The 20130-nt window shown below is 44.2% G+C and overlaps 1 protein-coding gene and 1 long non-coding RNA gene across 2 annotated transcripts in view; both read left to right on the forward strand.

Annotated features, from left to right (window-relative positions):
• Nucleotides 1-7161, forward strand: part of CFAP58 (cilia and flagella associated protein 58) — a 56291-nt gene extending 49130 nt beyond the window's left edge. The window contains exons 16-18 of the mRNA XM_040071557.1: nucleotides 1180-1299; nucleotides 2764-2897; nucleotides 7041-7161. Of these exons, the coding sequence (XP_039927491.1) occupies nucleotides 1180-1299; nucleotides 2764-2897; nucleotides 7041-7161 (375 nt within the window). The remainder of the gene's footprint in view (nucleotides 1-1179; nucleotides 1300-2763; nucleotides 2898-7040) is intronic.
• Nucleotides 7162-10896: 3735 nt separating this feature from the next.
• The window catches only part of LOC120755881 (uncharacterized), a 70733-nt gene continuing 61499 nt past the window's right edge, over nucleotides 10897-20130 (forward strand). The window contains exon 1 of the long non-coding RNA XR_009208076.1: nucleotides 10897-11223. This is a non-coding gene — a long non-coding RNA (uncharacterized LOC120755881). The remainder of the gene's footprint in view (nucleotides 11224-20130) is intronic.

Genomic DNA, 20130 nt, shown 5'->3' on the forward strand with positions numbered 1-20130 from the left:
ATGCTCTTGAAGACTGGACACCTAAAATTTTACATCTTCAGAAGAGCAAACTACTTCTGGAAACACTAGCTCAACCACTGAGAAATACCAAGTGTAGCAATTCTAGATGATGTGGTGGCACCATTTCCCACATCAACAGAGGAATTCTTTGATAGAGTTGTAGAGAGAGCTTATAATAAAGACAGTTAAAAGGGGCTTTGTCAAATTCAGTGTAAATAATCACCTATCTTACCTCCTTCTTGGCATTTTTGTTGTTCTCAGTTAAATCTTTTGTCTGCTACTCTCCTTTTTAATTCCAGTTTTCAATTTTCAGAAAAGAATGTGATCTACTAAATAATATTATTTAATGATCTTAGTTTTTCAGGGTGGAGAGTAAAACTATTGTAATATGCAAAACTATGAAGGTGGCTTTTTTCAGAGCTTTATTCCTCAGACTAAAAGCAAGTACACTCTCAAAACACAGCTGAAAGCAGCATTTCAGTACAGAAAGCTTTAAGTGGGTCCATGGTGCGGTTTCTTTTCAGGCATGGCAATATTCAACTCCCACAAGTATTACTGTTCCAACATAAAGGAAGAGGAGACACATGACAAAGAAAAATTATTTGGTAATTGTGCTACTCATAATTGTTGCTGTTTATAATTTCTTTCCCTTGCCCAGAGCCCCTGCAGTTAAACTGAAAGGTTATATATGTATAAATCTCTGTGTGTGTGTGTGTACATGTGCTTTGCAGGCTTTTCTTTGGAAGAAGTAACTCTTTTGTACAGTCCTTTGCTGACATTTCTATAGCCAGCTCACATCCTGTTGGGTGAAGCTGTGATCCTTAAAGTAAGGCAGTGTGACTCGTAAGAAGAAAGATTGCAATAAGCACAGTTTCTCGTCATTAATTTCCCAGCCCTACATACTCTTTTAGTAACTGCTGAGGTAGAGAGTACTTGCTGGTGATGGTGTTTAAGAGCATTTCATTCGTGGTTTGAAGTAGCTGGATGTTTATCTTAATGAGCTCTCCCATTGCTATCACAACAACTTTAAATACCTTATGGCTAGTGAGACACAGGCAGATTTGTTTCTCCAAATACCTTCCTGACTGAGTTGCAATTTTCAGTGAGGTTGGTTTCCTCTCAGGCTGTGCTGCTGCTGTAGTAGTTTAATAAGAGCTCTTCCTCTTGTCTCTTCCTTAGGAAAAGGAGAAGCTGTATGTGGAACTGAGGCACGTGTTGGCCCGGCAGCCCGGGCCCGAAGCCGTGGAACAGCTGCAGCAGTACCGGAACGTTCTCCGGGAGAAGACAAAGCAGATCAAAGTAAGAGGTGCTTGCTGTCCCTGGGAGAGGCTGCCAGCCTGGCAGAGGGGCTGCAAGATCTACAGTGCCTGCCCTAGTGTCTTAGACCAGGAAAGCAAGGTTATCACTGCATCTCCTCAAGGCATGACACAGAGCAGCAAACAAACTTTTTTTTTGCACATTATGCTACTTTATGTTATTAAAATTGAGGAAAAGTCCTATTACAATATGAGTTAGCAGCATAATGCTGTAAATATTTTGCACGGGCATTCTGGGATACCGCCAGCTTTTCATTGAGCTTATTCTCCTTCCCTTTATCTTAAACCATTAATATCTTTAAGAAGCTAATCAAAGCATTTTTTTTTCTTTCAAACTAGTGGGAATATACTGAGAATCCAGCCTTAAGTTACTGTTGTTTCTATTGTCGTGTGTACATGTATATTTAGATTTGCAGATTTTATGGAGATGACAGGAGGAACCTGGTCTAAACCCTTGTCAGTCGGAGGGAAGAGTTCCTGGTTCCAAAAGACTCTTGTAGAAAATTTTTAAATCCTAATATTAAAGAGTGATTCTTTGAGAGAATTCTATGATATTCTATGAATAAGCTGATCTTCTCTTATTCTTGCCTGCATGAGAGATCAGTCTCCCCAGGAGTTCATCTACTTGTGCAGCTTCTCTCTCTGTTGAAGTCATCATCTCCTGTTCACTGCATCATAATCACGTCTATACTAACCATGAGGAAAAAAATGCAGGAGCAGATGGGCCCTTAGCAAAGAGAGAGGCTGTTATGCAAATCTTAGCTTTCCATGGAGAAGAAAAACAATGTAGAAAATGTAAAATAGTTTAGCTAAACTGAACGTGATTTGAAGTTCTCCATACGGTCCTTACTTGTCGTTAATGCAGTCGATTGCTACTTTGTATTTCAGGCACAGCAGGCTGTAGCATGGTGGCGTTCGGGCCGTTTTGGGGCGCCAGGTCAAGCTATTATGGTTTTGAAAGAAAGAGCGTGCACTATGCATGCTCCTCCTTTTTAAAAATTTTACTGATTCACATGAAAATGGCTCTGTATTCGTATTTACAGTGCCTGGTATTACTTTGCCTGTGTGGATTGAATTTCTCCACTTAGCAGTGCATCCCTGTGAATAAACCCCATTATTATCAAATAATGCCCTGATTTATTAAGACCTTAATTTTGGATTTTTGCCCAGCTTTATGTCACAGAAATTAAGAGCTAACAAGCTAACACATCTATTAATGCCATTCCCATAAAGCTTGGAGTGTATTTTACATTGTATTATGGTTAAATGGCATAACCTTTATTTTGTAAGATGTTTTTAGATGAACAGAGGTGAGATCAAATTAAACATCAAGATGGAAGAATCATCAAATCATCATCAAATATAAAAGGAGAAAGTGCTTGTAAAAGTACTCATGTGTCAGTGAAGCAACATCTCATGTTTCTGCTGTTTGTGTTTCATTTATTAGGTTTTGTCCTCAGAACTGAGTATGTGTGAAACACAGAGCAAAGAATACAAACATGAAATTGAAAGACTTAACAATGAGCTTCTGGAAGTGAAAAAGAAATACCTGTCTCAGAAACGGAAGGAACAACAGAAGAAGTATGGGAAAACAGTTTTGTCTACACAACTTTCTGCATAGGCTAGATTTTTGTTTTAGACTCTTTTGATCAGAATGTGGCCAAATTTGACTGAGTTGATACAGTTTTTTGCCTAATTTTCCTGAATGTTATCCTCCATGTTACTTCAGTCTGGTCTGGATTTACCATGATCTGTGGCCAGGACAAGAACATCCATCAGAGAGGTTGCTGAACACGTTCTGCAGTCCAGTTAAATTATTCATACCAATGAGATGGTGCCCAGAGAACACAGATTAGTGTCTTGTCTCTGACATCAAAGCATGGAATTATAGAACAGTTTGGGTTGGAAGGGACATTTAAAGGCCATTTAGTCCAGCCCCCCTGCAATGAGGAGTGACATCTCCAACCAGATGAGGTACTCAGAGCCCCAGCCTGACCTTGAATCTTTCCAGGATGGGGCACTCCCACCTCTCTAGGTAACTTGGGCCAGTCTTTCACCATCCTCATAACAGAAAATTTCCTTCTTATATCTAGGCTAAATCTGCACTCCTTTAGTTAAAAGCCCTTATTCCTTGACTTATTGCAACAGGATTTCTGGGCTGTGAGTGCACGTGGCTGGCTCATGTCCAGCATCTCTCCCACCAGCACCCCAAGTCCTTCTGGGCAGGGCTGCTCTCCATCTGTCCATACCCCAGCCTGGATTGATGCCGGGGGTTGCCCTGACTCAGGTGCAGCACCCAGCACTTGGTCTTGTGGAACCTCAAGAGATTCCCATGAGCCCACTTCTTGAGCTTATCCAGGTCCCTCTGGATGGCATCCCATCCCTCGGGTGAGTCAACTGCCCCATTCAGCTTGTCATCTGAAACCTTGCTGAGGGTGCTGAGGGTGGACTTTACTTTTACTGAGAGATTTCTTAGATTTCTGCAGTCAGATGATGTGATCTGTTACCAAGTTTTTCTGTATGCACAGAAAGCATTTTGTTTTTCCACTCATTTCCATCCTCAGCCTGTGCCTTCCTCGCACACTAAAGCACACGGTTCTCTACAGTTGCTGAATATAATTCATAGTTGCCTTTATCACTTTTTCCTTAATCCCATTTCAGACAGCAAACTATTTGATGACTAAATTAGCAAAATAACCAGTGATAAATAGTCACTTTGTCCATCTGCAAATTGCATAATGTTACCTTAATATTTGGAATTAGCAACAATTGTGCAATGCTAATGGCCTTTCAGGAGCTTTAGGATCAATATGTGAGGCTGCCATAATGCCTGATAATCCATTTCCAGCAGCTAAATATCTCCTTCACAGTAGATTTGATATTTCCATTTTGGCATCATGACTATTTCTGTTGATAAAGTGAGGAGAAATTCACCCACATTTTGTTGTTTTATCTCACCTAGAATTAATTCCTGTCATAAAAACTCCTCTTGTTAAGGACATAATTGCTTTAAAATAATGCAAAAAATACTCTGTGTGTTGATGGTGGTGGGGCATGTTATACAGTGAAAGGAATTTCATATTGAAAGTGATTTAGTGCTGGATACACTGTTTATAGGTTCAGGATAGACACCTGCCACTGGAGCAGCTTGTCAGGTTGTTCTTTTAGGCAAGCATGTCTGTAGTCTGATGGGCACTGGTGTCTTTGTGACATCTGTGTTTTGAAAGTACATTTAGGTGCTATTAGTGGTGCTCCTGCAGGCTTCTGCATCATCTGTGGCCCTCACCACATCCTCAGAAGGCACCAGCCCTGGCTTGCACCTCTCTTGTCTTGTGGCAGATGAGGGATGGTGCTGGGCTTTGCTGTCCTCTGTCCCTCATGGCTTTGTACCCCAGTCAAGCCTGTTGGGCTGCATCCTGCTTTGAAGAGCACAGAGGCGTAACTGGGCATACGAGTCCTGGATAACTGCAATTTCTGCTGTCTCTAGGCTGTGCTTTTTGTTGGCAAGGGAAACAACCTTGTGCAACCTTCCTTCTCCAAGCTGCCAGTTGTGCAAGACACATTGCTGGCTTTCTGCAATAGAGAGAACCTGTTGTGCAGTCAGGTTCTTCCCCAAGGAGCCCTCTTCCCTGCCATGCAGCCATTCCACACTGCTACTGCCTCAGGCAGGGCAGGACAGGCTGTGGGGATGCTGGTCAAAGAGCCAGGGCCATTTGATTCATACAGTCTCAGATTTCTCTAAATCCCAGCTGACAGAAAACCACTGCTTGCTGGCTAATGTTAACATAATGTCTGAAATAAATGTAGCTGGTTTTGCTAATAAGAAGAGGCTCCTGTCAGGACAATAGCAATAACAACATTATTGACTACCTTGGTATGAAAGAGAATTAATACTCTCAGAAAGACTTACACAAAGTTATCATCTAAAGCTTTTATTGATTTGCACAAGATAGCTTTGAGTTGTGATTTAACATCTTGATACTGAATAAATGCAGCTTTGCATGTGATGATGAAAGAATATAGTGACAGCAGGAATTTAGATTTGTTTTGTGTTAAAATGAAAATTCAGTGTTTAAGATTTTGGTTGTGAATTTGAAATCCTCTTTTTCAGCTCTCTGATTCTGAATGGTGCTTTTCCCAGTTGTCTTAGTCATTCTTTTTCTATCTCTTCCTATTTTTAACTTCAGCTTCTTGAACCCTTTCTGCATCACTATTTTCCTAGTTGCTTCTAGCACCAGGATCCCGTTTTGATTTTGATAAGGATTTGTGAGAAAATATGAAGCTTAAATCCACACCAGAGACCCAATCCATCAGTCCTATATATGTAAATAACTGCACTGAGGGATGCCAGTAGTGACTGGGAGCTTTTGCACGTGGCTGGTTACACATTAATTCTGCATAATATCTTACAGTATTCAGTTGCATAGAATTTTCCATACTGATGAGCGCATCTGTTTGTTGTCTCCATGGGAGCATGAGTTAAAAATGAGCATGGATTCTGGATCATTTTCTCTCCCCAGACTTGGAAGCCCAGTAGTGAGATGGGATAAGCCGTCTAAATACAGAATGTTTGATTTTAGTGCTGTCAGCTGGCATAGCCATTAGGGCTACATTGATGCAATTAAAAACCAGTTATAAATGGTTTTCATTGTTAAGTTCATCTGTGCCGTCTTTTGGCTTTTCTTCTTCCTCTGTATGGGTCAAATTTGAAACAGGATGCATAACTAGACATCTGACACGGTTTCTCTGAACTCCTTCCTATCCTGACAGTTATTTAGAGGCAAATAGAAAAGTAATAATTCCAGAAGTGTTTTCCCTTACTGGGGACTGAGCAAAAACACTCGTATGACAAGGCTACATTTTGTTAAAGTGTGGCTGCACTCGCATTTGTATCTCAATCTCAGTGACTGTGAAATAAAATAATGGTACTGACCTTCTTTGTAAAGCCTTGAGACTTCTGCTGTTATGATAAAATAGAACTTCATAAAGCTCCCCTTGATTAAACTTAAGTGTCTCAGGAACTCTCTCCAAAGCATCCAGGTATATCACAGTGAGTTTGGAATATTGCCCTTCCTCTTTGTAGTGCTCTGCTTACCTCCCCAACTTTGTAAGAGTGGAAACAGCTAATCCTCCTTCCCTCCTCTAAAGGCCATCGAATTCAAGACCTCCTGGATTCTCAGATGGAGCAACTCCCTGGGGCTGTCAGTGCACCTACAGCACACTGCTAGTTTTCTGCAAATGTCACAGACAGGGCAATTATCACTGGAACTTTGTTAAAATGTGAAGACAGATAGCACTATATATTCATTAAAATTGAACAAAGGAATAAAACCTCCCCATTGGGCCTTTGATGAATGTAGCTGTTTGTTTGAAAACAGGCATATTCCGGCTAGAACAGGATGGTGATTACAAATCTGAAGTCATGGAGCTCATGTACATCCTTGCTCTAATGAGGTGCTCTGACCATTTTGGGAAGCAGCACAAAGAAAGCTCATTTATTTCTAATTTTTAATAATTCCAAACCTCATCAGTAGTTTTGTAATTAGATAGAGACACCAGCTTTGGAGGTTTACTCTAAAAGGCTTTAATCAACATTTTTAAAATGATCTCTTGATAACGTGGTTGTATCAAAGAAACTGGAGGACACAGATTTCCTTAGTTTGTAAACATCTCTGGGCCGCATAATGCAATATAAATTTTTTGTTTCTTTGTTTCTATTTAAAGGGAGAAGGAGCGATCCAGCATTGATATGGGGATGAAATTACCACCCCTCAAGACTGCTGTACCTCAGTTCAACATGGGGGGCTTTCCTTTAAGCAAACCCATTCCCAAAATTGCAGTCTAGGAATGCACTCATCTAGTTGCATTCCTGTTCCTAGTTTCTTGTCTGAGAAACTAATTTTAAAAGAGATTCAGAATTTACTGAAATCACTGTATCACCTTCAGGAAAATTTTGTGTATTGTATATAATAAAGCACATTTTTACACTGGAATTACATTTTATATTGCATTTATATTTTGTACATTTTAATATTAGAATTAACATAGTTCCTTTTACAAACTGTGTACCAAATCGGCGTATTTGATGCCAGCAGACACCTGCACGGATGTAAATGGATAGTGGAGATATTTCTTCTTCAATATTGTGTCTCTGTTTAGCACTGTAACACCACAAAATGCCTTAATGTGTAGTTATTTCTCTTTTATCTACCTCAGTTGTAAGCACGCACTCCATTTATCTTCTGAGTCAAAGCACCTAAAAGAAATGAGAATACAGAAAAGAAGAAAAATTAATAGGCTGATGTTTCAAGCCCTGCTGAGCAAATGCAAAATTAACAAGTCTTTACTTAGATGTACATGTGTAGCAGTTCTCTGTGTAGGTAGTGTATAATAGGGTTTATGCAGTGCTTGCTACAGTTGTTAGGAAGATCAAGGAAGTTTGTGGCCACAATGTACATTATTAAGAGCACGATTGTGTTTACTCTGGTAGATACAACGCGACATAATTATGTCTGTTCAACCGGGGGGGACTGTGCACACTCAGTGGGACACGCCGTTCTCCCACACAAATCCTTCCAAGTATTAAAACTTGGACTCAAAACATGGCAAACTTTATGCTTTAATTTCTAGACACTTGGGCATTTTTGTAACTTTCAGAAATTGTTTTTGTAATACAGCAGGAGCCCTCCAACCTTTTCAGCCAAAAGAGATTTAATTACCATTCATTAACAAGTGAAATAACAAAGTCACGGCATGAGGTGCTGAAGTATAGAAAACTTTCAAGCTGTAAAATAAAATGTTTTGAAACTGATTTGAACGTGGAAGTTTTCTTCCCTGCCTGGGGGATAAAAATACTTGTCCAAAGAGATATGCTGATAAATATTTCACATCCAGAAAAAGGAAGCCAAAAAGATACCCTTTGCAAAGATTTTGTTCTTTTCTTTGGTGGAATACATAATTAAATATTAAAGCGACTGTGGGAAACTTTAATGGAAGTGTTTAATTCAAAGGAATCAAGTTAAATATGACAGGGATCTACTTTGCTTTTACACTGGGGACCAGAACACTTAGTCATCAGATCTATTGTATTTTTCTTTTGTCCCCAAAGTGGCCATTATTGCTTTCTTCATTGTCAAGTGCATTATGCTAAAGTTATCATTTTAGGGCAGTTGTGCTGTCAGAATGGTGTCTTTTGTGTATCTGATATGTCCTTATAGATAGAATAATTGACAATAACTGACGTGGGCACTTGAGTCTGATGGAATCCCAAGTAGGTTTTACCGAAGCTTTTAGAAGCTGGCATTTGCTAAGGTCCTGGGTATGCAGCCTGGAGCTGAGTTCTGCTGTGCTTACACTGGCAAGTAATTTGTATTGAAATAAATCATCAAAGACTCATTTATTAATTCACATGAACTAGAGGCACAGTCAGACTCCAAGAACACCGTCACTCTGTAGAGAAGCCGCTGGTATATTACACTCTAAAATGTGCAGGGTGCCCCCTAACTCATCCAGAGATAATCCGAGCCTCTGCACATCTCCCACAGAATCACAGAATTTTAGGTTGGAAAAGACTCCAAGATCATCCAGTTCCACCTTTGGCTGAACACCAGCATGTCAACTAAACCAGGGCACTAAGTTTTAAACTAAGGTTTATTGAACAGCTCTTGAGCAGGTGGCGGCTCCACCCCCTCCCTGGGCAGCCTGTTCCAATGCTTAACCATCCTTTCAGTGAAGAAATTCTTCCTGGTGTCCAACCTGAGCCTCCCATGGCGCAGCTTGAGGCTATGTCCTCTTCTCCTGTCGCTTGGTACCTGGGAGAAGAGGCTGAGACCCAGCTTCTGTCAGGCACAACTACTTTTAGGTAGTTGATAAGGTCACTCCTGAGATGCCTTTTCTCCAAGCTGAGTGCCCCCAGCTCCTTCAGCAACTCATTATAGGACTCTCTGGACCCTTCCCCAGCTCCATTCCCCTTCTCTGAACACACTCCAGCCCTTCAATGTCTTTCTTGAGGTGAGGGGCCCTGAACGAGACGCACAACTTGAGGTGTGGCCTCACCAGTGTGGCCTCACTTTCTCTCTGCTTTCTATCAAGCTTTAGGAGACAGATTGTCTCAGCTTAATACTATCTTGTATTGCATGAGTAAGAGGCTTTTCTGTAATTATTCTTGACCTAAGTTTTTCCCAGTCTTTAAAATGGTTGGGATAGTATTTGTCTAAAGACTTGCAAAGGTAAACTCACTTACGTTGAAAAGGTGGGTAGTCTTTTAGATTAAAAAAAAATAAATATAGGAGACTGCAAAATAATGTGCTTTTCTTGTACAACATGTTCTTCCAGCCTAAGGAGCTGGGAATTGAATACAGTAAATTTCACCTACAAAGTAAAGAAGCTTTTACTTGTTCATCCACAATTTCAAGCATCATGATGTGAATGTGTTGGCTACTATCTTCAGTTTTATTGCATTATTTACTTACTACCACGGAAACTAAATTCACAGTTAATTCAGAAAAGAAGGGGGAAAAAAAAGACAAGAAAATAGAGTCATCAAATTATTGCCAGTAACTTTCAGCATAATCAGGAATAGAATAACTGCAGCCAGCTTAATTTATAGTGCTGGAGAGTGAAAACCATTTCTGAGTTCATATAATAGAACGGATTAAAGCACACCAAATCCCTTCCCCCCTGGTCTATAAAAGTCAGGGAGCTTGAAAAATTGCTCTGGATGTCTGTGAACCCAGCTGATGCTGAGGTGCTTTTAGTGTTCAAGGATTTGGCTTGCGCAGCAGGGAAAGGCAGAGCGCTAATGAGAATATCATTTGTTCAGTCGCTTCTGCATTGTGAGCAGGAGCTCCGGAGTGCTTCTCTCAGTTTTGTTGCAGAAAAATGTTAATTGAATTCCAGTCTGTGCAAGATGTAGTAAGTGTATCTTTAACTTCTTATTCCTGTAAAGATATGCGAGAAGATGGAGGTGAAGGGCTATGATCCATGGCACTTAAGTTAGAGGAAATCTTTCTTCACTTTAATTGCTTTGCATTAGAGCTTGCACAGTAAATCTATCCTGGAGCCTTTTTTAGTGAGCAAAGTATGTAATATTGTTCACTTTCAGAGCTCTTGCTGTATATAGATAATACTTTAAGAAATTTCACATCAAACTTAAGCTCTGTCTGATCTTGTTTGGCAGGTCTGTGATCAGTGTCTTGCATGAGCAGGACACAAAATAGACACCGCACACTGAACTATCAAGTTCAAATGTGGCACCACGGCCCTTCTGGGGTCATCTGTCAGCTATGAAAGAGCACAAGAATCCAGTCCTTCCTTTACTCTTGCTTTGTGAATCCAGAGCAGCAGGAGCACATACTACCTTCCCAGCAACGTCCTGCTGCTGTAAATCTGGGAACCCTTTGAGCCAACAGCAGTGAAAACCAGGACACCGCTCAGACCCTGTTGTGCTGAGCTCTACGAACCCCAGGACAGGCTGGGGAGGCAGAGACAAGGGCTGAGACCTTGGCACGTGCAGACTTACCAGTGGCACAGAACAGAGGCTTTTCTGTGAGAGGAGCAGCAGCTGCTGGGCATTAAGGCACTGATGGATCTTGAGGGCCCTGCTCAGCTCCCCCTGGGCACATTTAACAAGCTCAGCCCCACAGCTGAGCTCCTTATGCTTTCCTGTCCTTCAGGGAGCTACTTGTGCTTGCTGTGCCCTGACTGAACAACTTCAATGCTGTCTCCTGTGTGGTGTGCAAGACCAAGCTGGCCACAGGACGAAGAAGGATGGATTACACTGCCAGAAAAGGGGTCTGGGGGTGTAGAAAGCTCAGGTGAACGAGGTGAAAGGTTTTTCTCCCAGAGTCTTCCAATGAGGAACTGCTCCAGAGGTGTCCACCAGTCCAGCCCAGAGCACTGCCTGCAGGTGAGTGGCAGTGTGAGTCCACAGTGCCAGGTCTCAGGCTGCTGGTTTGTGTCTGTTGTGTCCTAAAAAAAGTTGCAAGGTAGAGCAGAGAGAGTGATCCCCTTGCCTTATTCCTGTTGCCCATGTGAGGTTAACAGAGAGCACATGTGGCAGGGAAGTCAAAAAGAGAAATTGGGCAGCAAAAGCAGTGCCTGCCATCTCTGACATGTTAATGACTCCTGAATATTGGCCCATCCCGACTATCTTTACCCAAATTAGAGTCTCTAAATCATGTATATTTGTATTTAGGTACTTTAGCAATTGAGTGTTATTTTCCTAGCTGGTGGTTTAGCTGTTTTGCCATCTCCTCTAGCAGAGTGTATTTTTAGTGTGTTTAGTGCATTTCTAAAAACAGACACTTGATTTTGATGCTCTTTCTCTTCTCTACTTGGGTGCTTTGTAAGTAACCCCACACAGACCAGTAACTTACGCTGTTCAGCATGCAGAGACATGTCAGGATCTCATCCCCTGGGCTTGTTTGAAAGCCCTGTTTTCCAAAGGGGAGCTGAAAGTGTTCCTGTAGCATCTGTGGGTGTGAGGGAGCAGAACAGAACCTATAGGACATGCTGCAAGTGCTGAGGTCAAAGCAGCTGCCTGCCTCTCTAAGCCTTACCCTTCAGCTTGCTTTCTCCCTGAACTGGAGCAGCTGCAAGGATTTACTGAAACTTTTAGTCCCTCTGCTGACCTCAGTAGGTTTCTAAACCTATAAACCTCATCATAGCTGTATAGGGTCACCTAGATAAGTTGGAATTTTTGCTGTTCTTGGTGGTAGTGATTTTTTGTTGTTGTTGTTGTTTGGTTTTTTGCTTTATTTTTGTGGTAAGGTCTTCAGCTTACCCTAGACCCAGAAAGGAAATAAAAAGTGCAAAAGTTGTTTTGAAGGATGTTATATTTGCAAGATGGGTCTCGACAGATCTGAGTTTTCTTCCAAGGTGGTCAGGAGCTTCCCTTTCTGGTGGTGGACACTTCAATATGTCCAGGTGTGAAGTGGATATAAAACCTATGATTTCAGCCAGTCTAAACTGATTTAAACTTCACAGCAAGAGCCGTTTCTCAGGACTCTTTGTTGGCAGAAGACTAAGCAATAATTTAAAGCCATTTTAATCTGAAATGAGAATCTCTACATGGGGTTTGAATGCACTGCAAGTGAAGTGTGTATTTGCAACTTTTGTTGATCCCTCTTAATTTTCCAAGTGTCCCTGTAGAAACAAAGCAAGTTTCTGTAGTGGCAAAAGGCAGTGATAACTCACTTATCAAGAGCCATAGGATGATAAAAGCAAAAATATTAAGGGCATGGTATATTTGACATCAGCCCTGGGATGTAGCTGATTATCCATTCTTCCCTACAAAAAATATAAAGACACAGATCAATGTGACCTCCCCTCCCCATGAACCCCCTGAAATTCTGTGTTAAGAACAGACTTTCTGGAGGAAAGATGCAAGTTTTGTTGAAAAAAAAAAAAAAAAATTAGAATGCTGTGCCCAGCTTCTGCCAAAAGCACAGTTTTCTAGGATTGCTTTGGCATTCATGTGATCATGCCGAAAGCTATTCTGCGGCAGCTGAGCTGCAGGAACTGACCACAGGTATTCAGCTGTCCCCAATTGCAGAGTAAAATTGTGTTTGCTTAAACCATCTTTGTCACTTCAGATGAGAAGGTGCTTAAAGCAGCAGTTTAAGAAAGCTTGTTTTACTTTGCAGTCAGGGCAGGTGATGAGCAAACACGTGAAGGGTGTTACCTGAAGGGCGGTAACTCACAAGTTTGGTAAAATACTGGCAAACATTTGATTTTGCTCTGTGACACGGTGCCTCTCTGCAGCCCCCTTTGATGAAGGATGTTCAGAGCCTCGTGATGTGGCTGAATGACAGGGCAAACTCTTGGAGTTGCCTGGGAAATAAATATTCTTACTTCTGAGCCCCCAGTTGAGCTACCTCCTCCTGTGCAATTTCTGTGCTATTGTTCAGAGCAGTTACTGTTATTCCCTCTTGGCCAGTTAGGAAGACTCATCACTGGAGTTTTATTTTAACTGAGTGTACACAAGTCTTCAGAAATTGCCAAGTCCCTTGCTGATTCGGGTGCTGTAGAGGAAAAAGGCAAGCAGACCTGAAATGTCTTGGACCAGAGTTCTTTAACAGCCCTGCATTGATTTATTTGCTCAGTGGTGAGTTATTTGCTAACTCCTGATGCTTGCAGCACTCCTGAATTTGCAGCAGCTTTGCAAGTCAGCTTCTCTTGCCAAAGTTACCTTCAGAATTCCTTAGAGCAACTCTGTTGTGGCTTGGTTTTAGAGTGGATTCTGCTGTCCTTGTTGCGGAAAAGCTGTTTCAATTCGTATGCAGCACAGAAGAGGAGTGATGTGCATTAACTGGAAGAAGTGTGCAATTAAGTGAACTTTGGTTACAGAACTCAACAGATTTCTGCCTGGAAACATGAGTAAGGGTTTAGCCTATTCCATTTGCATCTAAACAGATGTAATTTCAACTTTGCTTTTAAAATGATGTGGGCATAGTGAATCCAACTCTCATTTTATTTTGTTTGTTTTCTGAATTTCACCATTGATATTGAATGTTGATGGCATGCAAACCATTCCTAGGCCAGACAGACCCTGACAAATTAGAGAGATGAGCAATCGCCACCTGCATGATTTTTAACAAGGCCAAGTGCCAGATTCTGCACCTGGGATGGGGTTGTGTTTGTAGATTGGAGAATGAAAATTTGGGGGAGCAGCACTGTGGAAAGAGACCTGGGAATCCTGGTTCTTGGCAAGTTGAACACGAGTCAGCAGTGCCCTGGCAGCCAGGAGAGCCAACCCTGTCCTGGGGGCATCAGGCACAGCCAGGCAAGGGAGGGGATTGTCCCTCTCTGCTCTGCCCTGGGGCAGCCTCACCTCCAGGGCTGGGAGCAGGTTTGGGTGACACAATATAGAAAAGACATTAAAGTATTAAACACCCAAAGGAGGCCACGAGCATGGTGCAGGGCCTGGAGGGGAAGCTGTGTGAGGAGCAGCTGAGGACACTTGGTCTGTTCAGCTGGAGGAGATTGAGGGGAGACCTCACTGCAGTTACAGCTTCCTCGTGAGGGGAAGAGCAGGGGCAGACACTGATCTCTGCTCTCTCATGATCAGTGACATGGCTCAAGGAAATGGCATGAAGCTGAGCCAGGGGATGTTTAGAAAAAGGTTCTTCACCCAGGAGATGTTTGGGCACTGGAACAGGCTGGCTTCCCACCAGGGAAGTGGTCACAGCACCAAACCTGACAGGGTTTGAGAAGCGTTTGGACAATGCTCTCAGGCCCATAGTGTGACTCTTGAGGTGTCCTGTGCAGGGCCAGGAGCTGGAGCTGATGATCCTGATGGGATCCTCTGATCTTCTAACTCAGTGAGTTCTGTGGTTCTGTGAATTGCTGTCCCATGGTCAGTAACTCAGGACAAGCACCTTGATCCTCTGGATGGATACACTGAGAGTCATCCTCAGCAATGAGTTGTGGGGGCTCTGGTGGTGGAGGTGCTTGTGGTGGGTTTTACTGTTGGTAGACCCCATGGCTGATCCTGCTGTGGGGAGGTGTGAAGGGAGAATGAATGTCCAAAAGGCTCCTCTGGTACTGGTCTGGTGTTGGAATATGCTCTCCCCTCTATTGCAGCTCTCACCCAGCTCTCATGGTGTGGATAGGTGTCAGGAGAATGGGATTCGTAACCCTGGCAGATCTTATCCTTTCAGTAACTAACTTGAAATTTTGCATAATATGAGACAAATGCTTGTCTTCACAAAGCACCAACAGGCCCCATGTGCCCTGCTCTGGTGGGGTGTGGAGGGGCTGGATAGAGCAAGGGATGAGCTCTGTTCTCCCTCCCCAGGTGTGCTGCCTTTCCCTGCAGCTCCAGCCAGCAGCAGAGCTGGGATGGGGATGCTCGTGTCCAGGGCTGTGTGCTCTGCTCCTGCACGGGAACAGATGCCTGCAGTTTCCAGAGCTGTCAGTCATGCACCCTTCATAAGCACTAAAATTCAAATCAGCTGATATCAAGGGGAATTACACGCCAGCATCGCTTGTCTGATCAAGAGCATCACCTTGTACTCTTGAGGGATGTGTTTTGTAATTTACTTCAGGCTGAGGGATAACTGATTTTTTTTTCCTTTCCTATCTTCTTTAGTGCAAGCTGGCAGCCAGCTCCAGAGCCCTCTGCCCCTCACTGCCTCTCCTCTGCCTGTTCCCTTCACCGGCAGCCTGCAGATTTCTCCTGGGCTTTGATCAAATTTTGCAGCTGGGACCTTCCTTTCTTCACTTTCTTTTATTCCATGACCTGCCAGTTCTGCTTTCCCCAGCACCATCCCGTGTCCCTGGGCCGCTCCTGCTTTGCCCCTGGCTGCCTCCAGTCCCTGAGCTGGTGCATCCAAACAGCCCGGGGTCTGCCTGGAGGAAGAGAGGCAGCGTTCACTGCTGTACCCCAGACTGGCCTCTGCCTTTACCCAGGCATCTGCCCTGCCTGGGTTGGAGATGAACTTTAGAGAACAAGCAAAGCATGATGCAGTGATCGTCCTTGGCGCTCTGTGGGCGCCATGGGAAACACAGGTCACTGAGACTTTTCTTATTTTTGTCTAGAGTTGAGGATGGGAACTTGAGACTTTTTTGTGTCATATATTCAGCTAAAATTCACCTGAGCACAGCACAGAGGAGTGTTGGTGTCTGTGATACAATCCTGCCTCCTGATGTCAGATAAAACAACTTTCTCCTCTCTGGTGACTCTGCAACCTGCACAATCCCCTCCTGTCACCTCTGTCCCCAGCCTGGTGCGTGCATGGACAGATTCCCCCAGGTGAATTGGGCAGGGCTGCTGGGCCACTTTGCAGAGTGCCCCTCCCCTGCTCACCAGGACAGGCCAGGTTTGCTGAGAAGCCAGTGGAGTTTACTTCAACCTAGCATGAAGTGGAGTGTGGGGAAGCCTTCCCCTAGGGCTGGGATGGTGCAGGGCAGCTTTGGGAAAACACCTTTGGGAGATGCCCGATGGGACAGTCAGCAGTCCTAGGGAAAGAATCAACCCTTTGGTGGCTTTTATGTGAGTCTTGGGAGAACAGTAAGACTGAACAATGCTTCCATGAGGAAATGCCTGCATTCAAAGCACAGTGATGTTGCTCAGGAATCAGGTGAGAGTTGGGAGCAGAGATCCTCAGGGTGGATGAGAGGCTGAAGTGTTGTCTCCAAGTTGACTGTGCAGTACCTTCATCCCTCTCCTCCCTCAACACCTGCAAGGAGCAGAAAGGCACCAAGGCTTTCACACCAGGGCTCACATCTTCCTTGTTTCTGTGTTGGCCTCAAGCTGAGGGAGAAGGGAATTTGAAATAAAGGTGTTGTGCTAATTGCCTGCTGGGAGAAAGGCTCTTGCCTTGAATTGGGCATGGTGAGGGCTGTAACAGTATTTCAGCTTTCTCTAGCACATTCCAGATGAAGTCTGCAAGGAGAGGGGCCACCACCAACCACATCAAACCAACCCTACTCAGACACTGCATCACATCCTGGACAAGCAGCTGGAAGCACATGGTGTTTCTTCCCTATGGCAGTCCCTCAGTGAAGTGTTCCAGGTGTGCAGGATCCAGTCATCATCCCAATTATTTCCCATCTTCTGGCCCAGCAGCGATGAGGACAGGATCCCCAGCCCTGATGCACAGACAGGGCAGTGGCCTGAAGCTGGGGAGGGCAGCTGGGAGATGCTTTGCAGGCAGAACCTGAGGCAGGGCCTCCATAAAAAACATCCTGGCTCCAGGGACTTTTTCTCTTTGATTTGTCATGAGAAGAACCCTGTTCCAATGCCGAGCCTTGAGCAATCCCTTGCTGGATTAGAATATTACAGGCATAGCTGCAAATCTACCAAGAAGTTTTTCAATCTCTGCTTTTCCTCTGGAATCAGCCCAGTAAAAGCCACATCTAGGTGAGATGTTTCATCCCTTTTTTGGAATTTTTTTCATTTAATACCCTTGTCAAATACTTGCAGGCAGCTGCAGCTCAAATCATCCTGTGCTTTTCTTGTGATTGCTTTGCCTGATATCATGGTGAGCGTTCATATCAAGTGAGTGCACGATAGATGGTTAGATTTATGCTTTATGTTGTGATCTGGGGGCATAAATGTATTTAAGTGACTTATTCAGCTTAAAAACCAGCACTGTTTGCTGCTCTCTCATCAGCATTACAAAATAGCAAATAGCAATGGTAATTGTGGCATTGGAGTGTCACTGACAAACAATATGAGCACAAACCCCATTTTTAGAGACAGATGGAGTACAACTCCTCTGTAGCTTCTCTAGAATTATTTTTAGAGTGGGGCAGACTGAAAGCCCCTTGGGGAGAAGGGCATCATGGAAGGTGAGAAGAGCTGGGGCCCTAAGAAAACATCAGGATTTCAATAAATTTATTGCTTATTTAAAGAAGTAAAAAAGGGAAAGAGAGAGAAGAAACCAGAAAGTAAAAGACCTGACAATCCTAGAAACATGAGCCATTTTCAGGGAAACTGCTCCCAGAAGCAGAGCAGAGTTTAGGGGGTGTGGTGGTGATTAATGGAGCAGTCTGGATCACAGGATAGTGGCCACAGCTCAGGGCTGTGCATCAATCACTCTGCTGCATTTATGGCCTTTTATGCCATCCCTCTCCTTTAAAGCTAATTTAGGGCTGTGCAGATCAGTTGCCAGAGCCCCTTGGCCCCACTTTCCCAGGCTTTCCTGCTTTCCTTGCAGAGTTAGGGGTGGCAGAAGCTGCTCTCCTCTGTGAGGACTGGTTTCCAGGCCGGTGTTTGCCAGAGGGGTCTGGGCTGTTTTACTGCTTTTAGCCACCCTGCTGCTCCTTCCCTCACAGCTGGTGCTTCCTCTGGGGCCAAGGGAGCTCTGCTAACTGGGAATATTGGGGAAGGGTGTCCCTTGCTGCGATGGGCGGGCAGCTGCCCTGCTTCTGGGGGATGGGAAGATCTCTGGGGTGGGTGGGTGCATCTTGGGCACATCTTCTCCACAGTTGTTACCCCAGTTTTTCTGAGCCTTTTGATTTTCTTAAATGGAGTCAGATCTTTTTAGTTATTGTACAATATTAAGAGCAGTTTTCTACCTTTTCCCACAGATGTAACATAAACAAATCCTTTGTTTTTCATTCTCTGTCCTTTGTTTGCATATTTCTAACCTGAAAACAATTGTAACAGACAGTTGGTTTAGCCACTTGGCTGAGGGGTGAAAAACCCCAGAAGCCAATCTTCTGCTAGACCCACAAATGTATAAAAAGTAAGAAACAAAACAAAGAGCTCTCTCTCTGCCTGTGTCAGCTTTGAGGTGGACGGAGAAACCTCTGCTCTGCAAAACCTCTTGTCTGCGTGTAGCTGCTTTGTGTGTCTCGGTGACACACAGGAGCACTAAAAACAAAACTCTTGGTTTTGTGCTGACCCAGGGCCAAACCTCTGTACCGAATTATTTCTTGGTGAGTTTAGGATGTTGTTCTCCAAGCCGTGCATGTTTCCTTGGATGGCGAGTGCCATGTGGGAGAAGATTCTCGGGTTTGGTGGGGAGTTTTTCTAAAGGCCCAGTGTGTTTCCAGGTGCTGAGGTGGAGGGAATGCATGGAGCCAGTCTGTGCAGAAGCAACAATCCCCACTCCAAAGAGTGTCAGCTGGGGAAATTAAAATAAGGAATGAGAAGGAGAGGTGCAGTGAGTCTTCCTGGTAGAGAGACTGAGCATGAGGGAGCAAATATTGTTGCACTGGGGTGTGTGGGAGCTTTTGACAACTGGATGACATTTTGGCTTGCTTGGTGAGCAGGGGATAGAGAGAGACTAATGAGGAACTGGAATAATTTGGGATGCAAAGCTAGGGACTCCTGGGAGACACAAGAGGAACATATGCATAATCTCAACATCTTTCTTTGTCCCAGATCCCCAGGTCTCTTTTCTGAGAAGTTCACAAACTCTTCCTCTGAATGCTGCTGTAACAACACTCTCCCCTCCCCTCTCCATGCTTCTGTAGGGCAGCAGCTTTGGGTTTTTGTGAGGGGCTCTGCTCCTCTGCTTCCTCACTGCTCGTGCAGGTCTGCTGGAGAGGAGGCAGCACTGTGCCTGTGGCACAGCCCAGTGCCTGCTCATCCCCCCGTGTGTGTGTGAGCTCTGTGGAGCCAGGGTCAGCTCCGCCTTGGTCTGTGGGGGCTGCTGGGCTGCTCTTGGCTGCTCCTGCTCCTTCCTGGAGCCACTCGTGGTGGTGCTGAAGGGGTTCTGCCTGTGATGGATGGTCACCATTACACTGGGTCCTGAGCAGCTCAGCTGGAACCACGAGGGCTGACCTTTGCTTGCTGGAGGCTGTTGCCGTTTCTGGGTGGGCACCTGGTGCGGTAGGATTGCTCCTGGTTTATCCCTGAGCTTCTGTAAAGCTTTACTTGGTAAAGCCACCCTTGGGAAGGGAGATCTATGCCTGTACCTGTGCAATAGCTGAATTTGATGGCAGTGTTGGCAGCAGGGGGTTGCAGGGACAGGTGGTGGCAGGTGGAGCACTGGAATGCCTCACATGTCTTGGGCTGATGCCTGCAAGCACAGAGCCTGCAGCCCTGCTCAGGTACTGCCAGAGTCTTCCCATCACTGCTTAGCCCACTCTGCTTTTCTTGTCAGAGCCTTCGAGGGACTTTTATTAAAGATTTGGTGCAAGATGCCACTTCCTGACAAGTTGGTGAAGAGTGTTTCCAGTACAAATCTGGGTTCCTTATTTATACTGCAATGTGAGAGTGTAATGATTGTATTGCACATGGGGAAAATTAAGCTGGGATCTTTTTTGGGGAAGAAGGAGAAGGGGGAGCGAGGTGCACAGCAGGTTTAGTGCAGTGTGCAGCATTGGAAAATCTTCCTTTTGTGCTGGAGTTGCAAAA

Source organism: Hirundo rustica, chromosome 8 (assembly GCF_015227805.2).
Source record: "Hirundo rustica isolate bHirRus1 chromosome 8, bHirRus1.pri.v3, whole genome shotgun sequence".
In the NCBI taxonomy this organism is placed as follows: domain Eukaryota; kingdom Metazoa; phylum Chordata; class Aves; order Passeriformes; family Hirundinidae; genus Hirundo; species Hirundo rustica.